Here is a 15,693-nt window from a genome sequence, read left to right on the forward strand (position 1 = left end):
AGACGATTTTATTTTTCAGTCTGGATGTTTCCAGCCGTTGAAAAAAGTCTTTCCGAAGCGACTGTACATGGCTTCAGTGAAAAATATTTTTCAGACTTGGAAAACGGTCGTTGCGGTTAAGGGCCTCTGCACACGTCATATTTTTACGCGCGATTTTTAAATCTGTAGTAAATAGAGTTGCGTACAAAAATATTCGTTTTTAAATATTTGTATATTCGCCGAATACGAATATTCGGTAAATGTCTACTATTCGGCGAATACGAATATTCGTATTCGTATTCGTTGCATCACTACTTATTTCGTTTTCTTCAAAAAAAAACACACTGAATAACTTTTGGTTTGAAGTTAAAAAAAAATCTTTCAAAATAAATGTCTCGCTAAACCTAAGTTACATATTCGATAAAACATAAACCAATATTGATAATAAACAAACAAAACCTAATTGTAGTTACTGTTGAAATTTGAAAAAATTCCGCTTTTTTTAATGGAATTAATTTGTAAAGAATCATATTATAGAGCTACCAGGCTAATTATACATATATGAAATCGAGTAGAGTCGATATAAGCGAGTGATTATATTTGTAGGAAAGGTAATTATTAGATGAAGTAAATTAGAGCTAGCGCGCAAGAGCAACTTGTGTCTCCGCAACTATTTTGTCTCTCCCACCAACTCTATGGGGAGTTGCGTCGCTACGTGCGCGCACTTACTAGCCAAATGTACGAGTTGATGGGAGAGACAAAATAGTTGCGGAGACAAAAGTTGCTCTTGCGCGCTAGCTCTAACTTAATTAAATGGTGTCAACAATATAAACATAGTATAAAATATGAAATATACTATGAAACGTTGATAAAGGTTTTTTCAAAAGATAAGTTTTCATGAGAAACATGTAATAAAAGACATTTTGAATTAAGTGTATTTACCTAAATATGAACAATTGATATTACACATCGAATGAAATAAAATTCTTAGTAATATATTTATAAATAAAATATTATGTAGGTGTAGGTATGATGTAGGGGATTTTCTATAGACAATTCGTGTCATGATGTTTTGTCATATATATACAGATGACGTATTTACTCCAAATAGTAATTTTTCAGAATTTTTTTCTGAGAACCAATTATAGTAAAATTACAGTCATTGCAAATAATAATAAAAAAATCAGACAAGGTATTATTTCTTAATAATGATTACTTAAAAAGATAAAATTTATTGTAATTTTTGATCAGGTTGCATGAAAAAAATAAGAACATAAAAAATAAAAAAAAATATTTTCTCTACATAAAAAGATTACATGTAAGACCCGGACTTGTCTATAAATAATGTATAACTTGTATAATTTGAGTGCAATGCAATATTTAACAGCTTTGCTAACACTTTACAAAGAGACATTAGCAATAAATACAACGGATGTTTACAGTTTACACTTAGAGCAAAAATGTTGTCTATGATTTAGTGAAGCCGGTATTATCTAGCTTACACTGTTTAAGTTTAACACATGATTAATAGTGAAAATAATTAGCTTTTCATGTGTATGTTTGGATTATGACGAGTTTTGAGTCAAAATTCGACCATCCGTAATGAAAAAAATTGGAAATATAACAGCTTATTTCAAATATCACGCGTGCTTTATATTTTTTAACATATATTTTCGATGTAGTCGAATAGTATACACGTTATTTTAACATCTTTAATTGTAATAAGAAATGTATTCCTATTAAAGTAATTGTTATGATTCAGTATTGGTGTTTTAAGCGGAGATTTTGTATGTACTAGTATTTTTATATAACTTATTATATTGTTGTCAATGTAATTAATTATTGAATAAACGTATTTAAATATTATGCAGTGTTTTATTTATTACCTAGAGTCAACTTCTATTTTACGGGAACATGATTTTTAATGATATTGGTAGGATTGTAGAGTCGCTCTCGGCTCTACATGTTGCAAAAATAAACATACACATTTTTTCATGCTCTATATTGAATGTTTTGTTTTAATGCTTTGGAACTTGGGTTTTATATAAATGACGGATTCTGAAAAGTTTTCCAATTAATTTACGTGAATGATGATCTGACGTCTGTGATCTGAAGGACCTGGCATTGGCAGAACAATGAATGGGTCTTATCACGACCTGACTCAATATTGGTCAAATTTAGACGAAACAATATGTCGCGGTCAACTCAGCGATTTTCCCAGAAAAGCGTGCGAAACGAGCGCTTTACGTATTTTCTTATTTTCCTAAGGATTACCTCACTCGCGATCGCGGCCTTCAGTGTGGAACTGAACGCCGCAGAGAGCGCACGTCGCCAACCCGCGGAATTACGAACGTAAACTCGAAACGAAACATGAGGACGAATTATATAATTTTATTTTAAAGTGTATTTGTGTTGTGTTGTGACTTAGTGCTCTATTAACGATGGCGCTCTTTTTGTGTGTATTCGCTTGTGCCGTGGCTGGGGCCCTCGGCTTCAATGTGGACATCCCGTCCAGGGTGGTGTACACCGGGAACTATCAGTCCATGTTCGGCTTCACCGTCCAGTCCCATGTGGACGGTGATAGAAAAATGTAAGTATTTATAAAAAAGTTTAAAACTTATAGAGTTTGTGTCTGTTTATTTTAGCGCTAAAAGTAGTGTTGACTCTACATTTCTGTCTGACGAATACAAATCACGAACACATTCGCGCGAGACCTTAAGATTAAAATAAAAAGTATTTATGGACGACGTCGTACCTCATAAATGGTCATATGAAGGTTGCGATTACGAGTTCAGGCATATCGAAGTTTATCATAATGACATCATCGGCCAAGGAATACATAAGTGCGATTTTTAGCAGGAATTCAATCATTTTCAATTCATTGAGCCGATTCATGATAATATAGAGTCATATACCTACACGTCTCTTGTGTTAATAATGTATTGTAAACTGACTCTACCGAGAGATCGCAAGAGGTATGGCATCTAATTGAGTGTTACAATGTGCTGAGTGACTCAAATCGCGATGGTTGTTATTTGAACTTCTATATAGAGTATACCATAAATAAAAACGGAATTAGTATTCCTTGGTCAGGGCTGTCGGTCTTTACTCGTATGTTTGATTGTACCTCTATATGTTTAGACTAAGTCGTGGAAAAATAATACTTGAACCTATGAATATTGTATGTCAGGTGATGAATTATCTAGATTTTTTGCGACTTTAGTATTTTAGAAAGCTAAGCTCTATTATAATTATGAATGTACACGATTACATTATAGTTTGCTATCATAAAAATATTTTTTTGCTACCACAACTCTACCCTTTTATAAATATTATGCAAATATGTTGATAACCCTAACACGTGGAAAAACCGCAAAACATTCTTTATTTATTAGAAGAATAGCAATCGCTTTACGTAACTATTGTAATTTTAATTTTATACGTTTTTTATTAGTCCATTAATTAAAAATTATACTTAAATAAGAAAATAATATCTAGTAGAAATCTGTTTTCCAATTTGCTCTACAACGTCATTTTATGACATAGTTACGGATTTATTATTTATCACGGATCACGGAGCAAAAATAAATTACTTATTTATACATAGTCCTGATTTATTTCAATACAGTTTTCATAATAATGAAACAGACTCTACATTTGCTAATTGTGTATCATTTGATTGATTCCATTTATAAATGACATAGTAGAGTTATTTTAGTAAATTTTTAATGACTGTTTTATTAAGTGTCCTAGAGTTCTACTGAATATGAAATAAGTATTAGATAATTATTAGTAATTTGATTTTGCTCTATGACTAAGAAAACATAGAGTATGCATTGATTATTTAAATCAAAGGTACAACATAAGCAGAACTTTTGGCGACCTTTGTTTGATTTATGTAAGAGTAATTATATATAAATTATAGGTTAAAAAACAAGCAAAAATTTTAAACATAGAGTCACAATGTAACTTTGCATATTTTTCATATAATTTAGCAATCACAATTTTTTACCTTAAACACTGTTAAATACATCACAATTAATTTAATGTGTACCTACGAATAGTGATTATGAAATCATTAGTCCCGAAAAAACGAGATGTGATCATTGCAGTAGGCGTCATAGCGTCATCGATTGTAGCGCCCACAATAGGTGAAAATGTCTTCAAATACATTTTCATAACATGTATATGATTTCGTAATTTGGTATTAACGAATACCATGACCTTAAAACTTTTCTCAATCTATACTTAATATTATAAAGCTGAAGAGTTTGTTTGTTTGAACGCGCTAACCTCAGGAACTACTGGTCCGATTTGAAAAATTTTTTCGGTGTAAGATACCCCAAATATTGAGGAGGGCTATAGGCTATAAATTATTACGCTAAGACTAACAGGTGCAAAAAAAACAAATTGTGTAGAATTTATCCTTCCAAATGTAAAAAAGGTGAAAAGGGATATTATTTTAAACGGGGAGGTATTATACCCTGTGGATTCTACTGTTTTTCTTGGATTGACACTAGATGAGAAGTTACAATGGGGGGCCCATGTTGCCGCCACCGCTGCTAAGCTTAGTTCAGCTGCATATGCAGTTCGAAGAATAAGGCATCTCACCGATGTAGACACGGCTAGATTGGTTTATTTTAGCTACTTTCATAGCATTATGTCCTATGGAATTCTGCTATGGGGCAGGGCTGCAGATATTGAAACTATATTTATATTACAGAAAAGAGCCATACGCTCTATATATAATTTACGTGCTAGGGACTCACTAAGAGATCTCTTTAAGAATACTGGTATCCTCACTGTACCATCACAGTATATATTTAATAATATTTTATATGTACACAAAAACGCAGACTTACACACAAGAGTAGGAGATAGACACTGTTATGGCACAAGGAACAGAAATAAAATTGAAATGCCATTTTACCGGTTAGCTAAAGTTAAAAATTCATTTATGGGTCAAGGTATACTTTTTTACAACAAAATTCCTCATAGTATTAAAGAGTTTAGTAGTGCTAAATTTAAGAATTATGTAAAAAACGTCTTAGTTCAGAGAGCCTATTACAGCATTAAGGAATATATGGAAGATAAAAACCCATGGAGGGTTGTCGCGTGAGAACCGCAGGACAGTTCTTTGGCATATTATGATAATATATACGTACGGTTACTTACATATTTTGTAAAATTAAATTGTAATACTGAAATGATTTAAAAGAGCAACTATGGAGTTTCTTGCCGATTCTTCTCCATAGATACTGCTTTCCGAATCGGTGGTAAATGATAAAAATATGTATTGACGTTTCAAAAGTGCTTCTCGAAGAAGTCTAATTGAATAAATAAATGTTTGAGTTTGAGTTTGAGTTTGAGTTTGAGTTTGGAGCCAGTAGGTACATTTTTTTTTTCTAAAGTAAAGTAAGTCTTTCACCAGTTTCAATGTCACATGTTTATTATCTTTGACACCCTTGAGTATAGACAATAGGATGCAAAAATTTAATTTCTGGAACCGGAAACAGTGCGGCGTCACATGCACACCACATGCGCGCGCGCAGACCGCACGCCCTTTTTAGCTTTTTTTATTTAATTTACTTGTGAACGGGGCTATTTTTGTAAGGGCGACGCTTTCTTGATTTATTAGTTACGACGACCTTTCGTTCTGGTGCATCCAATATCATTTTGTAATATGTATTAAGAAAACGATTGATGTTAATCTATACATATAATAAAATCGTAGGAAAGTCAAAACTGTACATTGAATATTTTTTTAAAAGAATACTTGGGCCGTGATCTATAATCGATATAGAAGCCAAAAACATAGTTTTTAGAATTTTTGTCTGTTTGTCTGTTTGTCTGTTTGTCTGTATGGTTGTCTGGGCTAATCTCGAAAAGTACTGCATAGATTGACTTCAAATTTTGCATGAATATTACTAACAGGTCGGGTGAGGCTATAGGCTACATATTATCAAGCTATCACCTACGGGGGAGGAGCTGTGAACCTTTATTTTTCTTACGTATTTCGTGTATTACGACAGCGTACAATCTAAAGACTCATGTTTAAATGTTGTTTTTGAGTAAGCTACGCTATTATCTAGCTTTACACTATAAAAACTACGTCATTTACGTAATTTTGGCAGAGAAACAGTTTAATGAATCTTAGTAGTATAAAGACAAATTTGAAACAGCGCCATCTATGAAGTGTTATTGGAAATTAATAATCAAATGACGCATATTATATAAATGTTGTTTGACAATATCTAGATTGACACTATAAAAATTATGCCATTTAAGTAACTTGGGAAGAGAAACATAGTTTTAAAAAGGAAGTTGTATAATGTTAATTTTGTAACAGCGCCATCTATGAGATTTTATTAAAATCACTTATTGGAAAATGATAATTTTTTTAATTTATTTATTTAACTCTTTAATTTTAATCAAACTATACAAAAAAGAAATTATATTACGATTTTATACAAAAATACAGTATATTTATTAGGCCACCTATTACTAAGCAATAATTTCTTCTAGGCAACCGGGGCAAAAGGTAATCAACTCGATAAAATTAAATTGTTTGTTGTTAGTTAAATTTGTAATCTTATTAATTGTAATGTGCATTTTTTGCATAAAAGTTTTAATGTAATACTCAGTTTTGACAATTGCAAGTTCCAACAAAACCCTCATAAATCATAATCTTGAACAGATTTGAGCAAGATAATTTAAAAAATATGCCATGTATATTGTATCATAGAAAAAGTCAGTTTTTGATAGTTATCATTTCTTCATCAATAACATGTCGTTAGTACGAAATAAACATTGACTTTTGTTCAGTATTTATTATCTGTACTGCTTGGTAATTAATATATTTTCGTGTTGCAAAATTAATTATAAACTTAAGTGTGAAACTAGCTGGATTTTTTTTTACACACCCACAGATATATTCTATTATAAATCATAATAATATTTTATCACCATACAAAAATGTTTCCTTTTACCTAACTAGATGGCGTTAGTATCGAATTAGAATTATCGAATCGCGCTATCGTTTCGTTCGCAAAAGGTTATATTATAAAGACCGATCGATCCGCTCCTACTCCCCGTCCGACTAGGGTCTAGGGTCCTTCCGAGTTCCGGCCTCCTCCACACAAGCGACTGCAGCCCAAGCCGAGGTTCGAAGTTCGAACTTCGAGATCCCTTCTGGGACCTCTCACCTCATTCTGCTTTTGAATATGCTGTAAAATATTTGTTGTATCGTTGCTTACAACAGATGCTTTTTTTTCTTTTGAAATATTACCGAAAAGCCGAGACAAGAGAAAATATGCAGGGTGTAATCTTTCAGTGTGCAAGGGCGATTTTTCAACAGATAACAAAAAACTTTAAACTGATATCGAAAGTACTTATCAGTTAACCTAATGAGTAAAATGGCCGTAATAAATTTTTAAAAATTAATCGGGAAATATCAAAAAAATTATCTTTAAACCCATTTATACATTACTATATGAATATCCCATATACATTAAATATGAAAGATTTTAGCTTTCTTTTTCTTTTTTTGGTTTTCTGCTTTAATTACTTCGCAAATTTGAAGTGGCATTTTCCACGCTTTTTCCGGACATTTTTACGCATTTTCCGGGAATGATCCGGGCATTTTCTGGGGTATTTCCAGGCATTTCCCAGACATTTTCCGGGCGTTTCTTCCCTGGAATTTTCCAGACATTTTCGGGGATTTTCCAGGCATTTTCCGGATATTTTCCGGATATTTTTCAGGCATTTTCCGGAAATTTTCCCAGGCGTTTTCCACGCTTTTACCGGACATTTTCACGCATTTTCAGGACATTTTCCGGGGACTTTCCGGTTATTTTCCCAGGCATTTTCCCGATATTTTACGGGCATTTCCCAGACAATTTCCGGACATTTCTTCCCTGGCATTTTCCAGGAATTTACGGGGATTTTCCGGATATTTTCTTGATATTTTCCAGGCATTTTCCGGACATTTTCCAGGCATTTTCCTGGACATTTTCACGCATTTTCCGGATATTTTTCGGGAATTTCCCGGGCATTTTCCAGGGATTTTCCGTATATTTTACAGGCATTTTTCGGATATCCTCGGAAAATGCCCCGGTTAACCCTGGAAAATGCCAGGGAAATGTCCGGAAAATGTCTAGGAAATGCCTGTAAAATATCCGGAAAATCCCCGGTATATGCCTGGAAAATTCCCGAAAAATATCCGGAAAATGTGTGAAAATTTCCGGGAAAAGCGTGGAAAATGCCACTTCAAATTTGCGAAGTAATTAAAGCAGAAAACCAAAAAAATAAAAAGAAAACTAAAATCTTTCATATGAAATGTATATGGGATATTCATATTTCATACAAGTACCTAATGTATGGGAGGGTTTGAAGATAATTTTTTTGATATTTCTCGATTTATTTTTAAAAATTTATTACGGCCATTTTACTCATTAGGCTGATAAGTAATTTCGATATCAGTTTAAAGTTTTTTGTTATCTGTAATACTTACGGAAAAATCGTCTGTGCACACTTAAGAATAAGAATAAGAAGGTAATGTTTATTTTTTACACCATATGAAAGTAGAGATTTCAATGAACAAAAGGCTCCCCAAGTTTTTGAAAAAAGCCGATATTTTGACGGGTGAGTTTTCGATTGAGAATTAGGTTGTTTTTTTGGTATTAATTCAAAATAAGGCGATAAAATAAATATTTTAAATCAAATAAATTACAGTGTATTTGGGACATAATAAAGTAAGTTTCCACCAAATTTTAAAATAAAAAAATTAATAAAAAACTTATTAAAATAAAAAAACCAACAACTCGGTTTTTTTCAATTTTTGACCTAAATTTTGAGGTTATGTGAAAAAATTGAAAATACAAAGGTTGTAGATCTTTTTATTACCTACAACTTTGCCGTTGAACTTTTTTCCGTAGGACTTGTAGTTTTGTCGGAAATCGCGAGAAACCATTTTTTATCTTAAAAGCTCCCCCCCTCCCACTTCCCGAACTCGGATTGACCGTAATTTATTTTTCCTTTTATTTTTCCTTTTCATCCTATTGCGATTTTTTTTTGTTTCAAAAATTATCTACCCTGGTCTAATAGGGTACTTTTTATCGTGGGAAAACTATCCAAAGTCAATTTTCCACGCGGACGAAGTCGCGGGCACAGCTAGTTACGAATATTTCTCTTCAGTTTTGCAATGCGTGGAAATGATAAAGTTTTAGACTCTCTTCTACTCTAGGCATAGTGTAAAATTAGCGTAAATTTTGTTGTACATATTAAAGAGTGAAAGTTAACAATTTTAACCAAAGCCAAATCCAATTGATTATGAAGAATGTATTATTGATAACAGCTGATATCCTCACTGTATTATATGAAGCGTCTACTTGAAAAATCGAATGCAGCGACCTTTAGTGGCCCGAACGTTCGTCCCTGAACGCGTCGACATATCATTAACATTTGTATCGAACAAGTGCATAGCTAATGGCACAGATAAGTAATGAGTTTGGACGTCTCCAGCTCCGTGAGATGGGCTTTTTATCAATCATTTATTGTCGAGCTGTCGGAATGTAGGTTTGAGTGTGTTCGTGATTTATCCTCCTTATATTCACGCCAGATGGTAACTTATGTAAATGTAACGCACTTTAGACAAGGTTAATTGGTGTTTTGTTTATATATTTTTATTCTAAGATTGGATTGGGTTTAATTGGATTGTCGTATGTTTCAAATTATTTGAGACGAATTTATATATATTTGAATAAACTTTCTTCTTGTGTTTAGTTTTTACTTTTTAGTTTTAATATGGCATTAGCATACGATGGTCTAAAATTATACATATTTTTATAAATTTCAACAAAACCGGTTATCATTTTTTGTTACATACTTGCAAAGTAACTCTACTACTAGACTAACTTTAGATACTTAATGACTATTATAATGTATACTATACTATTCCCAGACCCAATAATTAACGTTTCCAAAACGAAAAGCGCACAATAAGACAATACACTATCTAGAAAGAGTAAAAACAATAGCAGCGAGTGAATCGGCGCCTGCATATCTGTCGTGATAACCGGCGACCCCGTTATCTCCTAAACCGCTACTTTTGTTCCACTGTATTATCATGTCCGGCCTTCCGATGTTTTATTTTTAATACAAAAATCCTCAATTATCATACAGCACGCGCTGGTTTTTTTGCATACACCCCCGCATGTTACTTTTTTAGCACATATATTATATCTTACTTCCTACTCAATTGTATGTACAAAATCTGAGTTATCTCTATACAATTTCATACACAAATCTTTTTACCTGGATAGTGGATACCATGCGAGTAAACACGCTTGCTACTCCTAGTAACAGTCTCCTTCCTAGATATTAAAAGATCACTTACATACTATAACATAAAACACAGTTTCATTGATGAACAAAATCTTACTCATACGCCAAAAAAACATACAAGTTACATGACTCAAAGCAAGCTTTCTCAACCCAATATTGTCATTGTTGGTCTACAACCGCAAATGTAATTACATCATTATGTTTGTTCACCGCTCTACTGTTCCTACCGTTGCGATAGACAATTTATCAGCAGAACCGTTAAATGTTCCTTGAAAACTAAGTTTCGATGGATAAAGTGACTTCCTGTATTGTTGTGCTCGATCGAGATGTTTAGATATTACAGATTATTAAATAGAGAGAGAGTAGATACAAAGTAGCCCTGTCTTGGGAGCTTGGTGTATATAAACTCAAAACAAAATAGAGAAAATTCGTTAAATTTAGTTACCATATTTTGTCCGACAAGAAGGGATCTTAGTATTAATACCTTATTTTTTTGGATTAACAAGCGCGTTGTCATTTAATAAATTTTAGTGATAGCTTTAACGGGCAGATTAAAAACAAGGTCAAACATTTGTTTTCTTCCATTAGGGTTTATTTTTTGTGTACATTTACATAATTATCTCTACAATATTGAGTCAATAAACAGTTTAAATCAACATTCATTAACTCAGTACCATTATTAATTAAACCACTGTTCTTGCTTATAAATACTAAAATATGTAAAAAAGCAATTCACAAGAACATATGAAAAAATAGCAATGACAAACAGACTCGCAGCAAAGACATGTAACGCCTGCGCCGGCGCAGTATCCGTGACCCCGATACTAATATGGCGCTAGCAGGCGGCCTCTGCTTCTCTGTTGTAATCGGAACGTCATGAGCAAGTGTAATGTATCGGGATGGATTGATGACGTACTTTGCTTTGATTTTAATATGAAATTTGAATTTATGTTGGGAGGTTCCTCTAGCCTATGTAGTAATTATTACTGTAGAAGTAGTAGGTATATAGTAGTACCTATATAGTAGGTAGATAGATACTCTTTCTTTCTTTATGTGAGATAATAATATTTTCAATTCCTACTCATTATTATGTCCAAAAAAGATAACTTTTGATCAAACTTTACAATAGTCTGTATATACGATAATTGACGATCACATACGATCTTGATTGATTGATTTGCTCATTACAACCACCATACATTCAATATATAACTCTGACATGTATTGAGCTATATCAATTAAATTATATAAAGGTGTACAGTACCTAATAGGTACAATTTCTATGTATAGGTAGTACTATACATAGAAATGCTCAGACACTAAATAAATTGGCCACAGAGTGTTAACAAGCCACTAATTACTCTCTAATTGAGATGTGACTTTGAACTTGTATTCAACATGTCTGCTGAATTAACATTTGTTTTTATAATTGCTACTGTTACTAATTACGTTATTTGGGTCAAGAACATAATGTTTATTGCATAGTATTACCGCGTTACTGCATATTTGTGGTCATATTTACTTGCTTACACATATGATTTTTTTGTAATCGTCATGTTTTATATTATTTTCTCTTTTACTTATACCGGCTATATATGATTATATTTTATGATAAGACTAGTACTGTTGTGTATACTGCTCTACATTTTCTTCAATGATACTGAAACAGTTGTCTTATGAAACTAGTTTTAAAGTTATAAGCCATCGAAGTACATATATATTTTAAGCTACAAAATAAATCTCGCAAATCCTTGAACTATAAAATGATAAAAGTATGAGTTAACATAAAACCGGTCAATGTCAAAAACAAAACAATATTTTCCCCTTTTGTAGATGCATCGGTTGTTCTGCGAATTTACTCAGACTCCTTGACCCAAATTGTAACATCGCTCCAAGAAATATTACCACAAGATTATCTGTATACAGAATTGTTTAACAATAAACAAAATGTTCTTTTTTAAAATAAAACAAGAGTGACTTCTATAGTGATGATTTTAGTATATCTTTTTTTATGGATGCAAAAATATTTCTGAATATAAAATACATGGAACAAGAACTTCTATGTTGCAGTTTTTTTTTTTATTAATAATATTGAAAAATGGATCATAACTGTTAATATCTTAGATATACTTTTTATGAAAGTACTCTCGTTGATCGAACTCTTTCCAATTTTCGTAAATGTCAGTAGAGTTACGGGTTTTTAAATCACAGCATTCGCATTAATTGGCCAATACTGCTCTAGATTGAATTATACTTTCGCTTGGGATATTGCAAAATTGATCAAATTGAGTGAGCTTTATTTAAAAGTAAAAGCTTTCATAAAACACACCGAGAATAAAATAATTGCGAACTTTTTAATTTCAATAAATAAAATGGTGCTAATTATATTAAATTACCATTAACTCGATTAAGATATTATGAAATAGTGACAAATCAAAGATGGCATTGCGTGATTTTACGCGCAAAATCTCATTTTTTTTATTATAAACAAAATGATTAACTGCTAAGAGTTAATGCCAGATACAGAAAACAGATTAATAATTAATAGTAACATAATTTGTATACACAATCACGTGACGATGAGTCAAGGTAGCGCAGTGGCGCAGGTGAGATGACGCAGGCTGAGTCAACAGTTGGTCATCGACTGATCTTTGTGATTGCAGGTTGCGGTGAAGGTAATGTTGCTATTAGTTATTACATATAAGTTATTCGTGTCAATGGATACCTAGGTGATAACTGATAAGGAAGTAAAATATTAATATAGGTAAACTAATCCATACTAATATTATAAATGCGAAAGTAACTCTGTCTGTCTGTCTGTTACTCAATCACGCCTAAACTACTGAACCAATTTGCATGAAATTTGGTATGGAGATATTTTGATACCCGAGAACGGTCATAGGCTACCTTTTATTGCGAAATATGTACCACGGGCGAAGCAGGGGCGGACCGCTAGTACAAATATAAATGAAAAGAATATAATTTTAAGAGATGTAGAGTTCATACATTATAGATCAATTTTATTTACGGTCAAGTAGGTGGTCAGTCTAGTGTGTGCTCTGGTAGAAATTTTTAATACTCTCTATTTGTAAACGAACCTACGTACTTATATGTTACAAATAAATTAAAGAGACTCTACCGCAGACTCTTCCAAGAGCGTAGTTATAATGTTTGTGTTTCTTGCTAGCTGCTAGTTATGCTGTGCCTTAGTTCCGTCAAGAATTATACACAAGGAAGTCAACTAAACATCTATGCAAATATAATTAACATACCATTGACTACTTTAATTTTACAATCAAATGTACCAAATCAACATATTTTTTTCAATACCAAATTTCACCTTAATAAACTACACACGTATTGGAACGTGTGAAGCCAATACCACATGCATTTCAATTCGCGACAAAAATGGCGAGTGTCCGCTTGCGAATAGATGACCGATATCCACAGCCCGTATTTAATCGTAAAAACAATGGACGGACACGGTTCCCCCGTTGGCCGCCAGATGGCGCCAAGGGGTGACATTTTATATGCGTTTGTATGCGCGCGCGCACGTCACGCGGATGTGACGCGCCGGAAATGCTATAAATTGAAATTTAATTGCTTTTTAAACGTCATAGTGATGAACATCGGTACCAATAAGGTCGTAATAGGCTCGTGCATTTTAAAATAAATAAAAAACACTTATTTTTATCATTGTCTAGTAATGAGATCATCAATGTTTATTCATATGAATTAGTTATCATAAGTTTGTATTAACTAGATAACTTGGGGTTAGGACCTCGCTGACCTGATTTTCAATTACATGTATTTATCTATTTATTAGCGTTAGAATTATTTTGTTTACGTCTACAATTATACTTCCTATTAATATGTATGATATCAGACTTGATTGTATATTATTGAAAACTGATGACAGGTAAATTGCAGACATAATTATAAAATCGTGGAAACAGAAATACATAGATTAATCATAATGTATTGATAATATTACAAATACGAAAATTAATATATTATTTTTATTTCTTACTCAAAATGTACTGGTCCGTTTTGACATTATTTATATAGATGTAACCTTGGATGTAACTAACATATAAGCTGGATGTAACCAATATAGTTTATTCTGTGTCTTCAAAAACTAAAGCAGTTGAACGCTATAGTTACACTTCAACAGCCTCTTTTATTGATAATTTTAATTCCGATCCCACTTGGCTAAGTCGAATCTACCGCAAATAGACCAATACTCTATAATAAGCTTTCAATGAAATAATTGGTGCAAAGTGGTGAATGGGACCGGTTAGTGACCATATGGTGATGCGTGGGCGGTGACGTCACTTCATTCAGTCTCCACTAGAGCCTGTTCGAGTGTCTATTTGCATGTTTCTTTTCCTGTTTCGTAATTACTGTGTTTATGGTGAATAATTGAATGGTCAAGTCAATTGTAGAGCTTCTATTGAGTCTCTACAATTTAATTTTCGAGTATTTACTGATTAATAGAATTTATAGTTTGTGAACAAATCACACCTTAATTATTTGTATTTATATATATTTATATAAATACATATTTTCTTCTTTTTATTTATCAGGGAATAAGAGTTACAATTTATTATTACGACAGATGCTAATTGAAGGATACAAAAAATCGCTGTACATAATACCTATACAATACATATACCTCTATAATATTTACTTTCACTCGATACAAGGTAAGGTACTTCCCCGACCTTAATCAAGTAATAGTAATTTGATGACAAATCCATATTACACACTTGTAGAAATCACGTCGTCTGTGTAATAACATGACTCAAGCTAACTTAATACCTATATTTGAGACCTGAACGTGACCCAAGAGCACACAATATATATAATATTCTGAGAATGATTATGGTTTGCCCACGCGCATGACATAAGGCCATATGGTAAGCCGTGACTAAAGTTTGGTCAATACAAACAGTGATGCTGATTGAAATTCTGGAAAGAATAAGTGTTAATAATGAATATTCTGAGACATTACGCATAGCGCCATCTCGTATATAAATTGGTCAAAAGAGTCATTAATTTGTGTTCGTCACAAATCTCAATATGAATCACTCGGTTGCTAGAAATCAAACCTTACATCACACAAATACATTCTATGACAGTGGAATACATTTTGATGATATTATATCCATTTTATATATCTCCCATCCATCTATTTTGCCCTGTGCCTTAAACCTGTATGTTTGAACCTTGAACTTCAAGGTCTACTTAGCCAATGCAATTTTAAAAGGAATTTAGAAGCAATATCAATACGTCATCAGCCACAAGTTCTCATCTCTAATAAATTTATAAGAGAAAGTTGTTTATGTTTTATGTCACTGGGAGTAGGAT

General features: G+C 32.5%; 1 protein-coding gene across 5 annotated transcripts in view; it reads left to right on the plus strand.

The window, feature by feature from the left end:
• Nucleotides 1–2,285: 2,285 nt before the first annotated feature.
• The window catches only part of LOC123690827 (integrin alpha-PS2), a 102,095-nt gene continuing 88,687 nt past the window's right edge, over nucleotides 2,286–15,693 (plus strand). For all 5 annotated transcript variants that reach the window (XM_045634899.1, XM_045634900.1, XM_045634902.1 and 2 more), the window contains exon 1: nucleotides 2,286–2,569. In XM_045634899.1, coding sequence (XP_045490855.1) covers nucleotides 2,421–2,569 — 149 coding nt within the window. In that variant the 5' untranslated portion in view covers nucleotides 2,286–2,420. The remainder of the gene's footprint in view (nucleotides 2,570–15,693) is intronic.

This window comes from Colias croceus, chromosome 4 (genome assembly GCF_905220415.1).
Source record: "Colias croceus chromosome 4, ilColCroc2.1".
Classification (NCBI taxonomy): domain Eukaryota; kingdom Metazoa; phylum Arthropoda; class Insecta; order Lepidoptera; family Pieridae; genus Colias; species Colias croceus.